The sequence below is a fragment of the Panicum virgatum genome, chromosome 3N, assembly GCF_016808335.1.
Source record: "Panicum virgatum strain AP13 chromosome 3N, P.virgatum_v5, whole genome shotgun sequence".
NCBI classification, from domain to species: Eukaryota; Viridiplantae; Streptophyta; class Magnoliopsida; order Poales; family Poaceae; genus Panicum; species Panicum virgatum.
In genome coordinates, this window is record NC_053147.1 from 42,847,455 (window position 1) to 42,867,705 (window position 20,251).

At 49.9% G+C, this 20,251-nt stretch overlaps 2 protein-coding genes and 1 long non-coding RNA gene across 3 annotated transcripts; 1 reads left to right on the forward strand and 2 right to left on the reverse strand.

The window, feature by feature from the left end:
- Window positions 1–1,780: 1,780 nt before the first annotated feature.
- On the reverse strand, window positions 1,781–2,233 carry LOC120667811. Its single transcript, XM_039947805.1, has one exon. The coding sequence runs from the start codon at window positions 2,231–2,233 to the stop codon at window positions 1,781–1,783; it is 453 nt and encodes a 150-aa protein (XP_039803739.1).
- Window positions 2,234–9,524: 7,291 nt separating this feature from the next.
- On the forward strand, window positions 9,525–19,695 carry LOC120665956 (E3 ubiquitin-protein ligase hel2-like). The gene is made up of 7 exons (XM_039945679.1): window positions 9,525–9,868; window positions 10,973–11,281; window positions 16,581–16,789; window positions 16,864–16,912; window positions 17,075–17,164; window positions 17,270–17,332; window positions 17,470–19,695. The coding sequence occupies exons 1-7, from the start codon at window positions 9,701–9,703 to the stop codon at window positions 19,120–19,122; spliced, it is 2,541 nt and encodes an 846-aa protein (XP_039801613.1). The 5' UTR covers window positions 9,525–9,700; the 3' UTR covers window positions 19,123–19,695.
- Window positions 12,291–13,750, reverse strand: LOC120665958. Its single transcript, XR_005671480.1, has 2 exons — window positions 13,016–13,750; window positions 12,291–12,645 (listed from the first exon to the last, which is right to left on the reverse strand). It is a non-coding gene; the product is annotated as an uncharacterized LOC120665958 (long non-coding RNA).
- Window positions 19,696–20,251: the final 556 nt, after the last annotated feature.

Sequence of the window (20,251 nt, forward strand, 5' to 3'; positions counted from 1 at the left end):
ACCTCGGAATTTTCCTTCTAGCTTGCGGACTTCCTGGCAGTATGCGTCCATGAGAGGGCTCTCGCAGTTGGAGTTCTTCATGACCTGGTCAATTACCAGCTTGGAGTCACCGTAGAGGTACAGGCGGGTTGCCCCGATGTCGATGGCTATGCGGAGGTCGCTGATGAGCGCCTCATATTCTGCGACATTGTTGGACGCGGGGAAGTGGAGGCGGACCACGTACTGGAACTTGCCTCCCTCTGGGGAGACCAGGACGACCCCGGCCCCCGCACCGGGTCCCATGATTGACCCATCGAAGTAGAGGGTCCAGTACTCGTGAGAGATTTCTAGGGTCGGAGCCTGAATTTCTGTCCACTCGGTGATGAAGTCGGCCAGGGCCTGAGATTTTATCGCCGTACGTGGTATGAACTTGACGTCATAGCCCATTAGCTCGACCGCCAATTTGGAAATCCGCCCCACAGCGTCGCGGTTGCGAACCACTTCACCGAGTGGAAATGAGGTGACGACTGAGACCTCATGCTCGGTGAAGTAGTGTTGTAGCTTCTTGGCCGCCATGATGATGGCGTAAAGAAGTTTCTGTGTCTGCGGGTATAGTGACTCGGTGTCGGTCAGTACTTCGCTGACAAAGTACACAGGGCGTTGGATTTTTAGGGCGTGACCCGGCTCCTCCCTTTCTACTACCAGAGCGGCGCTGACCACATGGTTGGTGGCTGCTAGGTAAAGCAGAAGGGGTTCGCACGGATCTGGTGCGACGAGCACCGGGGGAGAGGACAAGAAGGTCTTGAGGCGGTCGAGGGACACCTGAGCCTCCTCTATCCAAATAAAGGTGTCGGACTTCTTGAGGAGTTTGTATAGCGGCAGGCCTCGCTCTCCCAGTCGGGCAATGAACCGACTGAGCGCCGCTAAGCACCCGGTTAGCCTCTGGACACCCTTAATGCCACGGATGGGGGCCCATGTTGGTGATGGCCGCGATTTTTTTGCGGTTGGCCTCGATGCCACGCTCGGACACCATGTACCCGAGGAGTTTGCCCTTAGGCACAACGAATGTGCATTTCTCATGGTATAATTTGAGGTTGAACCTCTTGAGGTTTGCAAACGTGGCGCTCAGGGTGGCGACTAGGTCGTCCACGCGCGGCGTCTTGACGACGATGTCATCAACGTAGACTGCGACCGTCGCCCGAGGCGGATCCGGCCGGTCGGGGTCGGCCAGCGGATCAATCTGGTCGGAGAAGCAGGCTTGCATGCATCGCTGGTATGTTGATCCTGCGTTCTTGAGTCCGAACGGCATCGACACGTAGCAGTACGAGCCGAACGGCGTGATGAAGGATGTCGCGAGCTGGTCGGATTCCTTCATCGCTATCTGGTGATAGCCCGAGTAAGCGTCCATAAAAGATAAGATCTCACATCCAGAGGTGGAGTCGATTATCTTATCTATTCTAGACAAAGGAAAAGGGTCCTTGGGGCAAGCCTTGTTCAGGCTAGTGTAATCAACACACATCCTCCATTGACTAGTTTTCTTCTTTACAAGGACTGGGTTAGAGAGCCAGTCGGAGTGATAGACTTCTTTTATGAAGCCAGCATCTAACAGTTTAGCTATTTCTTCTCCTATGGCCCTACGCCTCTTGTCGTCAAAGCGGCGTAGGCGTTGCTAGACGGGCTTGGATCCCGGCAAAATGCGGAGCTCGTGCTCGGCGACCTCCCTTGGGATGCCCGGCATGTCGGACGGCTTCCAGGCAAAAGTGTCCTTATTGGCGCCGAGGAAGTCGACGAGCATGATTTCCTATTTGACCGACAGCTGGGAGCTGACCCGCACCGTCTTGGTTGAATCGGCCTCATTGACCACGACCGATTTGGTCTCATCGGTGGAGATGAAGGCCGGTGCCTGGCTAGGCTTGCCAGGGTCAAGGCGGCACTCGGGGGTGACGGCGCGAAGTTGGTCAAGCTCTGTCGAGTTCGCCGCTGTGGTGGCGAGGTTGAAGCACTCGCGGCTGCTGACGTAGGCCTGCTCGAAGGAGCCGCTCACTGTGATGGCTCCGTTTGGGCCCGGCAGCTTGAGCTTGAGGTAGGTGTAGTTGGGCATCGCCATGAACTTAGCGTAGGCGGGGCGCTCGAGAATGGCGTGGTACGCCCCCTTCCAATCTACCACCTTGAACGTGAGGATCTCGGTGCAGTAGTTGGCTCTATTGCCGAACGTGACCGGCAAGTCGATGTTGCCGGCCGGGTACGCCTTCATGCCCGGCAAGATGCCGTAGAAGGAGAAGAGAGAGGCCCGCAAGCAGGCTCACGGAATCCCCATGGCTTCCAAGGTGTCGATGTATAGGATGTTGAGGATGCTGCCCCCGTCCATCAGCACCTTGGACAGGCGCATGTTGCTGACGACGGGGTCGACGACGAGTGGGTAGTTCTCGGGTCGAGGGATGCTGGCCGGGTGGTCATCCTGATCGAAAATGATGGGCGTGGATGCCCGCTTCATCTTTCTAGGAATAGAGCTCGCGGCGGCACATACCTCACGAAGCCGCACCTTCTGCTGTCGCCTGGAGCATTCGTCCTCCAGGCCGCCGATGATGACCAGGCACCGGTTGATCTCCGGGAACGACCCTTCCGCCGGCTTCTCCTTGTCCTGTTCGGCGTCGGGTTGCTTGTCGCGGCCATCTTCATCAGACTTGGCTGTCCTATGAAGGAGGTGCTTCATCATGTCACAATCCTTGAACTTGTGATTCACCGGATAGCCATGGTTGGTGCATGGCTTCTCCAGGAGCTGGTTGAAGTGATTGTTTCTGGGAGGGCGCTTATCTTGGCGGTCGGTCGCCGCGACCTCGCCGGCAGCGGGAGGGCGGCGATTCTTCTTGCTCTTCCTATCGTCGCAACTCGAGGAAGGCCTGTTGGGGTTGTGTCGTTTCTCCTTCGACGTATGCTGGTCCCGCTCGAAGATGGCTCCGACCGCCTCCTCGTCGGAGGCGTGGTTGATGGTGATGTCCAAGAGCTCGTGCGTGGTGCGCGGCTTCTGGCACCCCAGTTTGTGGACCAGGGTTTTGTAGTGCGTCCCGCTAAGGAATGAGCTGATGAGGTCGGCATCGATGATGCCAGGGAGCGAGTTGCATTGCTTGGAGAAGCGCCGGATGTAGTCGTGAAGGGACTCGACGGGCTCCTCCTGGCAGTTCTTGAGGTCCCAAGAATTGCCAGGGCGCACATATGGGCCCTGAAAGTTGCCGACGAACACCTTCTGGAGGTCTGCCCAGTCGCCGATGGAGTTGGCGGGCAAGAACTCCAGCCAGGCGCGGACGTTCTCTCCCAGGCAGATTGGGAGATACAGGATGATGAAGCGGTCATCGTTCGCTCCTCCGGCCCGGCATACGAGCCGGTAATCTTCCAGCGACACGGTGGGGTTCGTGTCCCCGGTATACTTCACGACATTCGCTGGCGGCCGGAAACGCAAGGGGAAAGGTGCCCCACGGATCGCCTTGGAGAAGGCGCTCGGTCCGGCGGGATCTGGGCTCGGACTCCGGTCGCGATCCATGTCGGGGTCGCAGGGGCATCCCCCACGCTGGAGCGGTGAGTGCTATGGATTGGGAGCGTATGCCCGCGCGTCTTCTGTTCGAGCGGCCGCACGGTCGACGTTGGCGTGGTGCCTCGCCTACTGCCGACATTGGATCACGTTGCAGGCGTCATAGTTGGGGCCAACGCGGTCGTGGATTGGAGGCCTCGGCGGGAGAGGAGCGGATGCCGCCGCTGGGGGTGGCGCACCGCCCGCATTAGCCTGCTATGCCGGTGGGGGGAGCTGTACTTTGGACAGTCCCCGCCTGCGGTGACTCACGCCGTCGGCAGGGCACGAGGCGGCGGCCTGTCAGCGGTGCAGTGAGGAGCTCTCCGCCAGCTGAACAGCGGTGAGTTCCACCAGGTTTCTTACTTGGTGGTGAAGATCCCTCTAGGCCGGATCCTTCGGCTCAGGCAGTGTTTGCAGGAGGATTGCGGCCACGGCGATGTTCTGGCCCGCGCGAAACTCTTGTGGGAGTTGCATGCGGGCGTCATTTATGATGTCGCGGTTGACCCCGCGCGCGCTGACATGCGGAGCCTGCGGGATTCACCCCTTTTGACCCAGAGGGAGCCTACGGAAGCAGGTCCACGGGTGGAGGCGTGTGCTGCCACCGAAGACGAAGATCCTCGCCGTGTGCCTGCGCGTTGGCGAGTGCTCATTCGCGGTGGTCCGAGGGAGTGCGCGTCTGCTGGGACGACGCCACCTCCGGCGATGGGTCGACGACGGGGGTGTTGGCCATGGCGCACAGGCGAGGCAGCGCGGATGTCCCCTCCAGGTTGTTGTCTCCCATGCTGGAGGAATCGCTCAGATGATTCTCGTAGCACAAGAGGTCGCGGACGGAGACAGGGTAGCTTCCCATCATGCCCACGAACTGGGTCATGGGCCGGCGCCCTTGGGCATCTCCTGAGTTGCACAAGCCGAACGGGAGCCGCTCCAAGAATGAGCGGGGTGTCGGGAGCGGAGGCCCGCCCGCGAGCTGCCGAGAGACGTTGACCAGGGAGAAAAGGACCAAGTTGACGTCCTCGACAGCGGGGGTGGAGGCCATCATGAGCGCGATGTACCGGAGCACAGCACGGGTTGGCTGTGATGGCTTGCGCTTCCTGATGCGCCAGCGAATTGATCGCCGGTGCTTCAGTTTGTGAAGCTTAGGAGGAGGAGCGGACTCCTCTGCGGTCGCCGCGGTGACTTCCTCCTCGTAGAGGCGTAGCGCACCGAGCTAGTCGGTGACGAACTTCAGACTCCCGAAGCGGAAGGTCTGGGAAGGTGGGAATGGTGGAGGCACCCATGATCCGTCACGGGGGATCGCGGGAAACTCCAGGGAGCCGAAGTAGATCGTCTCGCTGCGGCTCGCCACTGGGGCGGCAAATGGAGTGATCGAAACCATCCGATCGCCGAAGCAGTGAACGCACAAAGCGCTCCCCACGGACGGCGCCAAACTGTCGCTGCGGGAAATGGGCGACTACTAAACTACTCAATTGCTCGTTTGTTGTCCACTTGATCGGATATGGTCTAGCACGCAAAGACTCGAGGATGTAGACTGGTTCGGGCCGAAAGTGCCCTACGTCCAGTATGGGAGGTGGTGTTCTTCCTCTATTTCTCTCGAGTCCGGGTGCTCAAAGTTCAGAGGGGAGCTTACAAGCTGAATCTAGCAGTCTCGAACCTCTAGGAGTCCAACCCTTTCCTACGTGGGGGGCTTTCTCTTTTATAGTCCAAGGTGGGCCCCCTATTTACATATATCTAGCGATGTGTCTTGGCCCTGTCTGGGAGTCCTTCGTCCTCGTCAGTCGTCGAGGCCTACTTGGTCAGTTGGGAGTGGGAGGCTTGAGTCTGGCTGGTTTTCTTGGGTAATGGGTTGTCCAAGCGCTGTCCCATTCTCGACTAGTTGGGATAGCCTGGTCACTCAGATGGTCGCTTGGGGATCATCTCCGGTCTTATCCGCCTGGGTCTATGTCCCTTATCTGCAAGGCTACCTCACCTCCTCCTTGCGTAGCCCCTGCCCGTAGGGTAGCGCGCCCGGTGTGGGGTGCCTTACCGAGGTCCGGCGGGGGACGTCCGGTCACGCTCGCTGGCATAATGAAGTGGTGCGTAGGGGCAACCATCATTACGGCGCGGGAGGGGACGTCCGTTGACGCCATTTCCCGTAGTGTCGCGGGGCCCGCACTTGCGGCGCTGTCCCTCTATCAGAGATCCCTATAGCCTATGTCTACACCGCAAGATAAGGGGAGCAGGCGTCGTGGATCCTGCACGGGGGCCTGTCTTGACCGGCACGCCTGTCAGGCGGGGCGGCAATCTTGGAGCGCACCGCCTGGGTCGTCCAGTACGGCTCTGACCCGGGGCACTAGGTCGAGGAGCCTCCACGTGTCCCGGGAGGTCGGGGTCCCGGCCGTGTTGGCTTATGAGCGAAGGCAACTGCTTACGCTGGTTGGTGGGCCGCGCCGCGTCCAGCCCAGGTGACTGGTTGGGCTGTCCAAGCACGAGTCAGGCCCGTCAGGGGTCCCGGGTTTACACCCCCGTCAAGGGGGGTGCCCCATCTAACTAGCAAACCCTAATTTAGGCGCCACCCCACCTTTTCCTCCCTGCTGCCCCTCCTAGTGCATCAGCCTAGTTCGTTCTTGCGGATCTAGCAATCCAGAGTGCGAAGCTTCTTCCCGTACGTGTGGACTTCGTGGAGGTGTTGCGCTTGCTGCACAAGGACGAGCCGTTCGTGAGGTGGTTCATACAACTGCACTTCATGCTTCCATCTGCACTACACCGACGCGCTACAGAAGTTCCGCAACCGCGTGTCTAGTGGTAATTCCGTGATCTATGACAGCAGTGTTCCTTGGTTTATGTGGTAGAAAAATTTTATTTTGCTACCTCATATCCCTACAGAATCTACCTTGGAGGGGATGGGCTTTTCATCGGCCATTGTAACCCGATGGATGCAGATCTGTTCCTAGCGGAGTCGCCAAAAAGTATGTTGACGCAGAGTTGACCAACACACAAGCGCTAGAACGCGCAGGATTGCAACGATCTGAAAACCAGCGAAGAACCCTAGGGACCGGTTAGACCGGTCGCACCAATCGGTCAGATCAGTCGGGCGCAAAGAGCTTCGCCAAGACCTAAAACCTCATGCTCGGGAGGGACCCCGTCGGAGCTTGAAGATCTAGGATTGTCTTGGAGTCGGCAGGCCACCCAAGATGCCCTTGAACACCGTAGAGACGAGCAAAGAATAGCACGAGATTGGAAAAGCTAGGGTTTAATGAAAAAAAGTAGATTTATTGATTCGATTGGGTAAAATGACCTCAATCGGCTGTGACTTTTATATTTATAGGCCGGGGAGGACGTACCCCTTCCAAACTGGGTTACAAAACGGACTCAAAATTACAAATCTACCCGAATCCGGATTACACAGAACCAGACACCAAATTGGGTTACAAAACAGACTCAAAATTACAAATCTACCCTAATCCGAATTACACAGGACCAGACCGGTCGACCCGACCGGTCTGACCGGTAGGCCTCAGCAGTTTGCCAATTTTGGCTGCCAACACCTAAAGGGGAGTGGCAGTGGATGAACTCCAAGGCTGGCACCCCTGCGTCGCGATGGTGGAGGGGGTGCCGAGTGCGTGGGCCCATGGCTCGGGCCCGGTGGCGCGGCGGAGGCGGCCATGTGTCATGGCAGAGTACTGGAGGTCGTTGATCAAGGCTGAGGCGGCAAGGCAGAGGAGGTGTGTGCCGCGGTGAAGGAGTCAAAGGGCGGCGGGCAGCAGGACTGCGCAAGGAGGATGTCATGGGGAACTAAGATGAAGCTGACGGTGCTTGATGCTTTGCGGAAGGCCAAAAATGTCCTGTGGCGAGATGATGACGAATTCTAGGGTTAACCCTCAATGGATGGCTCAAATCAAATACTGACAGCGATGTAAATGGACTAGCAGCTGCGATCGGCGGAGCGCGAGATGAAAGACCCGCTGGTCACACATAAGTTTTGTCCCTCAATTAGTCTTTTTTTGAAGTAGAAATAGAGAAGAGATATAGAGAGATTTTTGCATGCTAAAAACCAAGCCGAGGCAATCGGCTCGGCGAGTCCCCCCGCGATGTCTATTCGTCGTGCGAGCAAAAGGGTGCTGGCATCTCAAAGAAATGTGCGGCCCTGCGGCTGCTGCAGCTGGCATGGCTCGAGTTAGGTGCAACTCGTGTATTAAAACACAAAAAACTGTATAGCTCACAAATTAGATATCTAAATAGATTTTTTATTAGATTATTGAGTTATTTATGACGAAATCTTCGAAATTAGATCAAACATGACTATATTGGAATGATATTTTCGAAGAGATTTTTTAGTTCTAGAACATTCCTTGAGAATATTTTTTGGGAACATTTAAATTTATTTATAGACCATTTTTATTTGAAAGATTTTGTCTTCGTCATAACATCCTGAACATCCTGAATTGTTTTCTACTTTTGGAATTATCTCAAAACCTTTTACAACAATTACAAATGTTTCCGGATTAATAGGAATTTCTAAAATTTGGAACATTTGGAATTGTTTTCAACATTTCAAAATGATTCAGAACATTTCAGAAAAATTTCAAATATTTCCAAACATCAATAAATGTTTAAAATCAATTCAAAATAGTTTAGATGGTTGAGATATTGTCTGAGTGCCTGAGTACATGTTCGGTTTCTGCGCTCCAGCTTCTGCGCTCTAATAGGCCTTCAGTTATGGCCCACTGTGTTTTCACGCGTGCCTGCCCACTTTGAAAAACCTTATGCCATACTTCCATTGTAATTTGCATGCCGCAATGAATAGATACCCCCCAGTCCCCCTGGCCCCTCTGGAGGTGTCTATTCCTTGCTCTGTGCAAGATTAGACGAAGTCATCGAAGAAGGCTTTCTCCCACCTCCCGTCCTTCGGCCAGCCGTTCTCTGCCCCGCCCTTCGTCCTCCGCTCCGGCCAGCAGCTCTTGTCGCCGTCCCGCTTGCCCAAAACCCGCCGCCGCTATCCAAATCTTCTGCTCACTCTTGCCGCTGACCTCCATCGGCACTCCGACCTTATCCTTGTCACCGCTGCCGACCACCGCCCATCAGATGTCCAGCCCCACCCAGCCGCCGACGCTCCCGCGCCGCCTCACCCTCCGCTGCCCAACCAACTACCGCCGTCGTACTGCCGCCGCCGCCACTAACCTCCTCTTCTAGATCTGGTGGCTATTAGAGTTCTAGAACCCAAACTCTAATATCCGCCGCCACCGTCCACCACCCCGATCACCGGCGGCTGATCCCCACACCATCCACCCCCGGGCCCCAACGACCCCCAACGCTAACCCCGGCGCCCCACCGCCGCTCGAGGTTAAAGAAACACAGTTCGCACTCTTCTGCGACTCACGCTGGGCACAAAAATACCGAGACCCGAATACCGAACTGAAATTACCGAAAACCGAACCAAAATTATCAAAACCAAAGTATTCAGTTTCATGTTCGGTTCTGAGTTTTTAGGAACCGAATTACTGAGGTAAATACCGAAACCGAACCAAGTTTACCGAATTTACCGAACTTACCGAATTTACATGAAATGTGATAAGTTTGAGTGTTGTTATATAATTGATTGTACAATTATAGACAATATATTATGTATTTTTGGCACTCACACTTGTAGTCATGTGGATTTTTATATGTATTTGTATTTTGCACTATTAATATCTATGAAATTATGTGAAAATTAGTTTTTGAACTGGCTATTACATATTTTCTGTGATTAATTCGGCACTGTTCGGTAAATACTGAAATTGAACCGAATTTATCGATACCGAATTTCCTTGGTACTATTTTTTTAGGAACTGATCGGTACCGGTTTATGAGAAACCGAATTTATCCAGGTACGGAAGAACCGAAGCGAGGTATTTACCGAATGCGGAATGCCCAGGCTCGACTGCGACAGCTCCCCTCTAAGGCTCCAGCACCGCGCGCCGAATAGATTTCCCCGCCCCTCTCCTGCGTCCTGCCCCGTGCGCAAAGCCGGAACTCGAAAAGTCATGAGCGAGGTAAAAAAAAAAGGGAAAAGAAACCAAATTAAACCGCCGGCCCTTGCCCTCTGGAACCTTCTCGCCTGTCTCCTCCCTCCGCGCCCTAACCCTCCCTTCCTCTCCCCCGCCGCCGTTGGGACCGATCTCCGCCGCCTCGCTGACCATGGACGACTCCTGCGCGGTGTGCGCGGAAACGCTGGAGTGGGTGGCCTACGGGCCGTGCGGGCACCGCGATGTGTGCTCCACCTGCGTGATCCGCCTCCGTTTCGTCATGGACGACAAGAAGTGCTGCATCTGCAAGACCGTCTGCCCCTCCGTCTTCGTCACCAAGGTTCGTCCCTCTAGGATTTTCTCTCGCCTGTCTGGACCAGTTCCAGAGTTCCTGATCCGCTTTGTGGTTGCACCGTTGGATCTTGGGGTCGTCTAGGGTTTCGGTTGGGCTGCCAGATTGGTCCTTGTTAGTGGAATTAGATGTGTAATTGGTCTTGTTCCATTGTTCGCATCATGGTTTAGTTTATGTAATAGCGCTAAACCTACGAGGATTTTGGTTTCCTGTAGCCCGATGTGGTCAGCTAAAATTTTCTTATGATGTAGTGCTTGGATGTTCGTGGCTTGGAGCGGGTCCTAGTGTGACTGCTCACTGGGAAGTATGCAAGCATCAGTTTAGCACTGTATTTTTTGCTCTATCAGATGATTGGTGACCTAAGTAATTGAATTGTTAAAGATTTTGCTTACAGGTATTTGGTTTTGAGGGTGCCAATGCTGAAATTCTTTAGTGTTTTCTGTTACACTTGTGTGAGCAGATTGACTTGCTAGCCTGCTAGGGTTTATAATACTACTTATGCAAAGAAAACTTTTTCCATGGTAAATTTCTCCAATGATTGTATTTTCTTAGTTAACTACAGTTATTCCTGATTCAGAATATGAGGAGATGAAATATCTTTTTTTTGTTATTTTTGTACTTCTAATTTGATGAATTTGTTTATCCTGTAAGGATATTGATAGTGAATTGTTAGTTGCCTTTCCTAGTTTCACATTGTAAATTTGATTAGAATCATAGTGGACCGTGCTGCTATGGTGAAGTTAATTTTGTACTTTCATGTGTTCTGCGTTGTTAAGGCTACTGTTTTTCTGAAATTAGTATGGCTGACAGACATTATTTTTACTTATGAATTTGAGTGAAACTAATCCTGTAATGCACCTTGTAATATATGGGTATGAAATGTGACAACAATAAACTGTTGTGAGTTGTGAGCTTCTATCTGTATATCCAGCGTTTTGCACAATGTGATTCACAGGAAACTGTATGTTACCAACAATCACTTAGAAATGTCCGAATACTGTTTGAAACTAATATTTTCCTTTTAAGAAACAAAAAGATTAAATATTAGTAGTATCCATGCGAATATAATTATTTTTTATCTTCATTTCACAGGCCTTGGGTGAATACACGAGAGTGGTCAATGATTTCTCTCTGTTTCCCACTGGGGTAAACGAGGGCAAGGCAGGGGATTTCTGGTACCACGAGGATACACAGGCATACTTTGATGACGCAGACCACTACAAGATGATACGAGCAATGTGTCGGCTTTCTTGTAGTGTTTGTGACAATGCAGAGGATCAGGTTGCTCTTGCTGCTCAAGCAAAGCGCAGAAGTAAGTTCAGGAGCATTGATCAACTGAAGGGGCATTTGTTCCATGTGCATAGGTTGCACATGTGCAATCTTTGCTTGGAGGGGAGGAAGGTGAAATACTTGACGAACTATACTTCTCTTATTGTTGTGTGTTAGGAATGGGCACTAAATTGTGTCCTTGTGTCATCAACTCTTACTGAGTTGATTTCATGGGTTATGCCGACAAATTTAACATGAAACTATAGGTCATATTTTGGAATGGTCTAGCTGATTTTCCTTTGTCCCATGTTTCACACATACACTCTGTTCGCTGTTTGGTTCCTCCAGCCAGCCAACAATATTTTTCTCTCACACAGCTCCAGCACCAGCCTCCAGCCACCAGCCAGCCAACAGTATTTTTCTCTCACACCACTCCAGCACCAGCCACCAGCACCAGCACAGCGAACAGAGTGATAAAGGTTTTCTTTGCTAGGTCCCTTCATTTTGTATGTGCAGTGCAGTATTGTTTATCTTCACTATCAACATATGATGATGGTACATATGCTATAACTTACCTGTTGAACTGTTATGTCTTGGTGAAATCTACAGAAATGTATGTTGAATCGGAAAATATTATTCCTTATGTAGTGTTATTGCTTGGTGTAATGAGCTAGACTTTTTGTTTATATTAATGATGTGCAGTTACTTTGTGCATTGATCTGAGGTTGTTGTTTTCAGACATCTCAACCTGCTGGAGACTGTCTAAATGAATAGCCTATTTTTTTAATCAGATTTCAAATGTCATTAAAACTTTTTATTCTTCACAATTAACATGGTTGAGGTCAATAAACTATACAATGCTGTATTTATTACTATATATACTGTTGCTCAATCTTTAATCTTTTATTATCTTTGTTTATATACCTCCCTTGTGCAGATGCAACTATATCATTAAGCGTTCACTAGTAAGGTGCCCGTGCTAACGCCACGGGTAAAACAATACATGATCCCTAGTCCAAAATGAGAAATATATATTTCACACAAAGATGTAATAGAGTTTACACAACCACGTCCATAGAACAAAATCAAATTTAAAATCACAAGAATACAACCGTCTTTAGCTAGAAAGTGCAGCTCTTCAAAATTTAAAATCTGGTAGTCTCTTCAAACCGTGATGGGTTTGCAATGGATTTAAAGTGCAAACTTGTTCTCAGGTAAATCAATTGGGAGATACTTCTCTAATATGCTACAAACAAACATTCCTTTTTATGCTGCAATATTGATGTCGAGTATACAGACAGGTAAAAGTTCTAAGAAAGACAAACGGAATTCTGATATTACATACCCACCAGCTCTGCCACACTTCCCAGGGCGGGAAGAAATGCACGCCACCAGCTCTTCAATGTGGGGGTCAAGTGTGCGTCCCTGCTGATGCTTCTCAAGCTTCCTCTGGACGTGGTTGCTCTTCTTTGCTTCCTCAGCTGCAGCCTCGCCCTCTAGAGTAAAGGAAAAGGAATTTAACTAAAATTATCACACTTAGTTTTCTGGGAAAGACTACCAAAATACATTCATTCAAAATAATCAACTCTAATATCTTTTATATAGAAACCAAAACATGCAAAGAAATGGAGAAACAAGCTATTCACATACAGCAGAAGGATAAAGGAAGAGGCTTATAAAAAATATGTAAGACAGGTGAAGTGTCTGCTTAGGAATAAGCAGTATCTACATGAACTACATTTAGAACCCTCAAAACCGAACAGGATGAGCTGCTATTTGTAATCTACAAAATATAGTGTGTGAACAGTGATCCCAATTCCTTGCACATGACAAAGTCAGTAAACTTTCAGTTGCAAGGAAACATACCTAAGGAGCATCCTTCTTGGCGGCAGGTGCCTTCTTCTTCCTACCGATGTCCACTCCATAGTGTGTTAGGTACCACTGCTTGAATGGGGCAGTATCAACTTGTACAATGGCGCTCTTCACAATGGTCTGAGTCCTCACGAGCTCATTGTTTGACGCATTGTAGACAAATAAGAAACTGAATAAGTCTATGCACAATATTTAACTGGAACTAACATCACATGCATGGAAAAAATATGCAGAAACCAAAAAAACAATGTAATAGCCACATGTATAGATCCTGTCATCTCACATTATAGAGTTCAGAATTTCTCTTCGATAAGAAAGTTTCAAAAAAAAAGATCAAATTTATTTCTTCCTCACTTCCTTGTTTTATTCATTGAAATGATTCTTATAGATAATAATAGATAGTATATCTGCCTTGTAGGGATATTATTGGGAACACCTATGCAGAACGTAAAGCTAAATGTTAGTACTCTTAGATATTAAATAATAAGCTTGGCAACTACACAGTACATATGCTCCAGCAAGTGCTACATCAGAAAACCTTTGCAACGGGTGTAGTGGCAATCAGAATGTGCCAGTTTGGATCTTCAACTGATTAGGTACTGCCACAAATAACCTATAAGAGAAAAAAAACATTTTAATAAGTACTAATTATGAATGAATCCTAATTGTAATATAATCGAACTACTATAAAGGCAGAATGCTAAAACAGAGAAATGTGCGCATCATGGTTCTAACTCAAGCCATCGCGTGACCTGTAGAGGATGTAATGCATTGTAAATTTGTAATCACCACCGGCCACCCGCGTCCGCTTCGACTGTTAGCTGCCTCCCTCGTCGTCGTCCGCTTCGACTGTTAGCTGCCTCCCTCGTCGTCGTCGTTGCTCAATTGTGAATTTTGGGTGTCACAACCTTGACAGTTTAGGAAACCTATCAAGACATACAAGGTTACAAGGAGCAAAAACAATATAAAATTTTATATTCCAAAGCTATTTTTATTCAGAATAAAGAATAAAAAATATCCAAAATTCAGTGCCGTGGCAATACATAGGCATTGCTGGCAACCTAGGAACTCCATGTTGTAGCTGTAAAAAATCCAAAAAAAAAGGAGCTAGCTACCTTGTATAGCAGGAATCAAATTTCCTTCTCAGCTCTTCCTGTTCTGATGGAGAAGCTCATTTCTGCTATCTTCTCTCTCAAGCAATGCACACAGCAAGAAGCAACCTGGCTCTTTGCTTGGCTCTGTTTTTATCCAGTAGCACACTGCTTATTGCTAGCATCTTCTATCTCGATCAAGCAGAAACCAGGAAAAAAACTTCACCTGAAGCTTTTTCTTATCCAAAACATGATCCACTCAGAAGTGTACCCTCAACCTTAGGCTTCTTTCAAATCAGCAGCACATCAGATAGCTCTTGTTCATAGCCTGAAAAAATAAACTGACAAGGAGTAGCAGAGGGGCAAGAAGAATTAGTTCAGAGCATGCATCTGTTAGGTTAGGACAACTCTAGGTTTTGCATTTTTCTTGTCATATAATTTCCATTTTCAGTATCAATAATTAGACTCTTGAGTAATTGTAGCTGACAGTGGTGGTAGTAGTTTTCCTGCAGAGCAACAGAGTGCTTTAGGGTGTCGGTTCATTCCCAGGTCAATTAGCTATAACCTGCTGCTCTGTCCTACTTTGAGGTGCATACATGTTGCTCGGTATACACTATTTAGTACACAATTGAACGGTCGTACAGAGCAATAGAGACCTGAAATCAGAGTACTTTGGCTCAGTCTGGAGTCACCCTTAACCATAGCTACTAACTAAATTCTTTCAGACTTGTCATAGGAACATCTTTCACACAAGCTATTCCTGTGCGTTCTCTGAACAACAGATCACAACCCTACGGGCCTATGCAATACATGTGATTGCCCACCAAAATCAAACCTAAGAACCATGGTATTAGTGGATAATTTGTGATCTTACCTAATTACGGAAGTCACCATGGACGAAGCGGCTCCTATGCTGCAGCACAGCGGCCGGCTCGATGATGCAGCAGCAGTACACGGCAATGACCTAGCAGCAGTTTTGAACACAAATTAAAATAGAATCTGAGAGGGAGAGAAGGGGATTAGAGAGAGGAAGTAGGCCAGGACCACCTCATGGCGATGCTGGCTTGCTGCTAGCACCAATTGGAATTCAGAAGCTCGCTGGCTGTAGGAGCATCGATGGAGGAGGGGTTGGTGTGGTGGGAGCGGATGGCTGAGTGCTCGAATGGGGTGCGGCGGCGGGGCAAGGAGCGAGGACATGGGCGGAGAGTGGCCTGACGGCGACCTCCCGCCCTCGGATTTCGAGGTAGAGGTCGACCTGCCCCCTCCCCCGGAGGAGGGCGGCGACGGGGAGCCCTACGGCGGAGCCGAGGCGGAGGTCGTCTCCAGGGAAGAGGAAGCAGACAACGCGGAGGGCGTGGACGTGGTCGTCGCAGGCGATGAAAACAGGGACCACGACAAACCGGAAGAACGATGCGTCGATGCAGATCCATCCAAGGGAGGCGTAGATCCGGTGAGGGAGAGGGCGGATCCGGAGCCGAGGTGGAGAAGACGACCTAGGTTTCGGGGCTGAGGGAGAGAGCAATGCAGGCCCAGCGGGAGGCCGCAGGGCGTGCGCGTCCCGGCGGCGGCCGGAGGCTGGAGACGGCGCACGTCCAGGCAGCGGCGGCGGCCGGATCCAGCAGGCGGCGGAGCGCGGTCGGAGCCCGAAGGCGGCGCGCGTCCCGGCTGCGGCCGGAGCCCGCAGGCGGCACGCGGGTGCGCTCGGTCGTGGCTCACGGTCGTGGCTCACGGTAAAGGCGGCGGTTGCCAACAACGTGGGGGGCGACGTGTGGTGGGGGAGCTGTGACTGGCGCGGGAGCGGGAGCTGGTGCGGGAGCTGGCGCTGGCAGCCTCCTCGTGCCGGATCCGTGCCATGGTGGTCGAATCCCGGCCGGCGAGGAACGGCGAGCCGCTGTGCTGTGGGCGAGGTACGGTGGAGCACGGGAGTGGTAAGGCGTCGGCGAGCGCGAGGAGCGGTTCAGATCCGAGGCGAGGGACGGCGAGGGGCGGCGCCGCGGGCGAGGGGCGAGGCGGCGGCGCGGCACAGCGAGGGACGGCGAGGGGCGGCGTGGCGGGCGAGGGGCGGCGTGGCGGGCGAGGCGGCGGCGCGAGGGAGAGCGAGAAGCGGGGGGCGACAGCCGAGGAGGCGAGCGACCGGCTGTGTGGGCCGGGAGTGGGCTGCGTTCGGCCCACGCGGCGGGGTGCGGGGAGGAGGCGACGCACGAACTACTGCTGCATTATAGGAGTAGAGATATGCTTGCAACTGCAAACATGTTGTGTTAATTTTTTCACTGTCATATGAGTGTTTACTAAAAATATTCGTTAGGCATTATTGTCCAATGGTCTAAAATTTAAACCTTTGGATTTATAACCGTACTCTAAATTTAACTTTCTGTGCTCGCTGCAATAGATTTTCAAATATGAATAAAATGACAATTTTTGTAGACTTGATTATTTGTTGAATTACGTTGTATTTGCTTTTTTTGTAGGTGTTCATTTGTGAGCAAAAGCTTTATTCAAGGTCCCAGTTAACTCAGCATATGAAAACTGGTAACTCTGAAGTGGATGGCTCTGAGGTAGAGCGTAGTGGTTTTGCTGGGCATCCGATGTGTGAGTTCTGCAAAAGTTCATTTTATGGAGATAATGAGCTTTACACACATATGTCCAGAGAACACTATTCTTGCCACATATGCCAACGGTATACTGCAACCTTTGTCCTTAGCTAAGCTTAGTCAACATTTTACTTGATGTGTTGAATTTTGATGTTTACAGGCAGCATCCTGGGCAGTATGACTATTTTCGGAACTATGATGATCTTGAGGTATGTTGTATTAGAGTTTATCTATTTAGGTGTGTATCTGTTATCCTTTGTCTATGTAGCAAATTTACTTCTAATTGTGCCCTTACTGAGGCGCATTGCATTACAGCCCTTCGGAAAGTGATTATAACTGCATTCTCATAATGCTCTTTCAATTTAATTTAGTTGCATTTTCGGAAAGATCATTTCCTCTGTGAAGATGAAGCATGTTTGGCAAAGAAGTTTGTTGTCTTCCCGAATGAAGCGGAGCTCAAGGCAAGTTGTATGAGTTTGATTTGCTAATATTTATCAGCACATTAAACACATGTGCCAAATGTTCTTTTTTTCCGGTTCTGGCTGATGAGCAGTGTCTTTCAACAGAGACATAATGCAATGGAGCACGGTGGGCGGATGTCTCGTGCTCAGAGAAACGCTGCACTTCAGGTATGAATTTGGTTATAGCATTTTGTTTCCTTTTGTGGTTTCCCTATCATGTATCTGTCTTATTTTTAGTAAAAGACTCAGTACATCATTGTTACTTTATTTGGTTTGGGCTAAATTTTCTAATTTCTCTCTTTCAGATACCTACCAGTTTTATATATCGCAGAAATGAGCAAGACCAACGGCGTGGCACAGTTAGGGGGCGTACTGCTCACCATGATGGAACTGAGAGTTATATCTTATCATCGGGGCAGAATGGCCGTGCAACCACTGACAATGGCCATGTGGGCCGTGTTGAGAATGTTTCAGGGTCTTTACAGTCATTAAGTGTTGGTTCTAGCTCTGGAGGCGCAGAAGTTGGTTCAAGGACCGGACGAGTACTTGAACAGTTGTCCTTTCCACCTCTTTCAAACCCAGATATTCCTGACACTAGAGTTGACTCTGTTCCTGATGAAACCTCATTTCCTTCATTGTCAGAGCAGCAATCCAGATATGCTCTTGCTCTCAATCAGAGTGCAAGAGGCGCTGCGAGGTTGGGGGATGAGTCATTATTCCCTCCTTTGCCTGGGTCTAGTAACAACAGAGGTCCTGCTTCAGCACAACAGGGGCTACAAAGTCTAGCCAAGAGCACACTCGCAGCAAGGCTTCAACAACGTAGCAAGGGCCCCGTGAAAGTACTTAATACTGCTCGGTCTCGGCCCTCTGAGAATCCTGAATTGCTCCCTAGTTCCACCCAGACATGGCCTACACCTGATCAGGGGCTACTCCTGCCTGGATCTTCCCAGCTTCGAATTGGAACTCAAGCAACAAGAGAAAATGGGTTCATGCCAGCTGCCTCCAGTAACTCGGCTTGGAATCCTGCTGCTCCAAACAAGATAAAGCATTCTGTTTCCACTCCTAATCTTGTGTCTGGTGGCTCCTCTGGCCAAGCATCGTTAAGTACAGCTTATGGTAGCAACAGAAGTCAAGAACCACCTCAAGGTAGCCAAGCTTTGCCTGTTGCCGAGGATGTTCGTGCTGCAAACAAATCTCTTGTTGAAAGAATGCGTTCTGCTTTGGGAATGGATGAGGACAGGTACTCTGCATTCAAAGAGATTGCTGGTGAATACCGTCAAGGTATCATAGATACTTTAGAGTATCTTTCGTATGTCGAGCAGTTTGGACTGTCGCACCTTGTTCCTGAAATGGCTAGGCTCTTACCGGATCCTCAAAAGCAGAGGGAACTTGCTGATGCATATTATACAAACATACGGTTTAGAAGCCTTCAAGAAAATGGTGGTGGAACCAGCTCACAAGAGGCCAGCCGTAAAAAAAAGGGGAAGGGAAAAGTTCCTGTTACGGAAAGCAGTGCTGCTAAGCCTGTGAAAGATGCACTAGCAGATAACTTTCTGGACACTGTAAGAAGGCTTCAATCAAACCACCAAGCTCAGGAAGGAGAGGCTGAGGTGTTGTCAAAGGATGGGTATCGACCTTCCAAGGGGGTCCAACTATCAGCTGGATCTTCATCTAGTCTTGACAGTGATACTGGTTACCATTCAAAAGCTTCTGGTGCCAAAGATAATGCTGGCAAAGGAGGCAATAGCAGCAGTAATAAGCAACCAAAGAAGACATCAAAGTTTCTCAGAGCTCGTTTAGGTGACAACTCATTAGCCACACTTGATTTAAGTCGTCCTAGTGTGAGTCCGGAACAACCTGAAAGAGAATCACAAGGCCCACAGATGGGGTTGCCTGTTCGAGGGGCTTGGAAGAATGGTGGAGGGCAGAAACTCTTTTCGAGCAACGGAAGGAAGTAGAAGTCATTTTACAGCTGCACTGACGTGACCATATACCTGTTCAACAGTAGAGGGAAGCCCATTGCCAAATATGAGCATTTTGGGATTGGTGGTTTGCTGGTTCAGGCAGCCATCTTCAATGGAGAAGACCACTGCGTTTTAAGGTTCGTGTTCTTCCATGTTTGTCAGGTGAAACTCAAGGGTGGAAACTGAAGATGTAATGGTGTAATATCATTTTGCTCGCTGGAAACCTTGGTAGAATCCATATGTAGTCAGTTGTTACATAAAGTCTGCTGAAGATTCTGGCTTGCGTGGCTGGCTCTTTTGTCATTTTGGTTTCAGGCAGCGGGTGGCTTTCGACGGCACAGGCACTTTATATGCTGCCTGTTTGTCAGATGTTCATTACTATACAAGCTCGTAAACCAAAAAGTTCTTTTTAGCGGTTGCGTGCCTACCTGTTCTCTCTTTCTTTCAAGAACTTCGTGCATTTCCATATTTTTGTATTAGGCCATTCTCAGTGGAAGCATGATACTCCTCTCACATTCTATGATATTCTCTATATTTTCTTCATAAAAATTGTGTCGTGTTAGCAAATTTAATGCTCATGACATTACTATGACATTTCCACCAAGACTGTTAGTTTTCTTGTAGCTTCTGCTTTCTTGTAGCTTCTGCGGCTGAAGTTGAAACCTACAGACAAGTTGGAATGACCCTGCAACAAGAATAATATTAATTCTTTTAGATGTCCAATGTCTCCAACACCCTATCGTATTGCGTGGGTACAAAGGCCCCAAGGGTCAACATCATTTCGCCCGGCATACACGCTTAGGCATTGTTCGTTTTGGTCCGGTATGACATTGAACAAACCCGGAATGACATGGAACGAGACCTGTTTGGCTGTTCCACATGGATCGGTTTTTTTTCCCGTCTCATCCGGGGAATCGACGCGACGTCTTGCGGTGTCCAAGATTCGTGAGCAGTAGAATCAGTGGACCGGATGCAAGCGAAGATAAAATAAGGCAGCAGTATTGAAGCATTCAGACCTGAGAGGACCATAGACAGTAGACACAGCAGAAGGACAGATGGCATGTTATCTTTCAAGATTTCAAACTTATTTTTCTCTCCAATGGTGCATCCGATTTCAATTCCA

Excerpts from the sequence above, each read along its gene's own strand:
- LOC120665956 (XM_039945679.1), top strand. The coding sequence starts at position 9,701 with ATGGACGACTCCTGCGCGGTGTGCGCGGAAACGCTGGAGTGGGTGGCC. Across the intron at positions 9,869-10,972 it reads CCTCCGTCTTCGTCACCAAG|GCCTTGGGTGAATACACGAG; the intron begins GTTCGTCCCTCT and ends TTCATTTCACAG. Across the intron at positions 16,913-17,074 it reads GGAACTATGATGATCTTGAG|TTGCATTTTCGGAAAGATCA; the intron begins GTATGTTGTATT and ends AATTTAATTTAG.
- LOC120667811 (XM_039947805.1), bottom strand. The coding sequence starts at position 2,233 with ATGAAGGCGTACCCGGCCGGCAACATCGACTTGCCGGTCACGTTCGGC.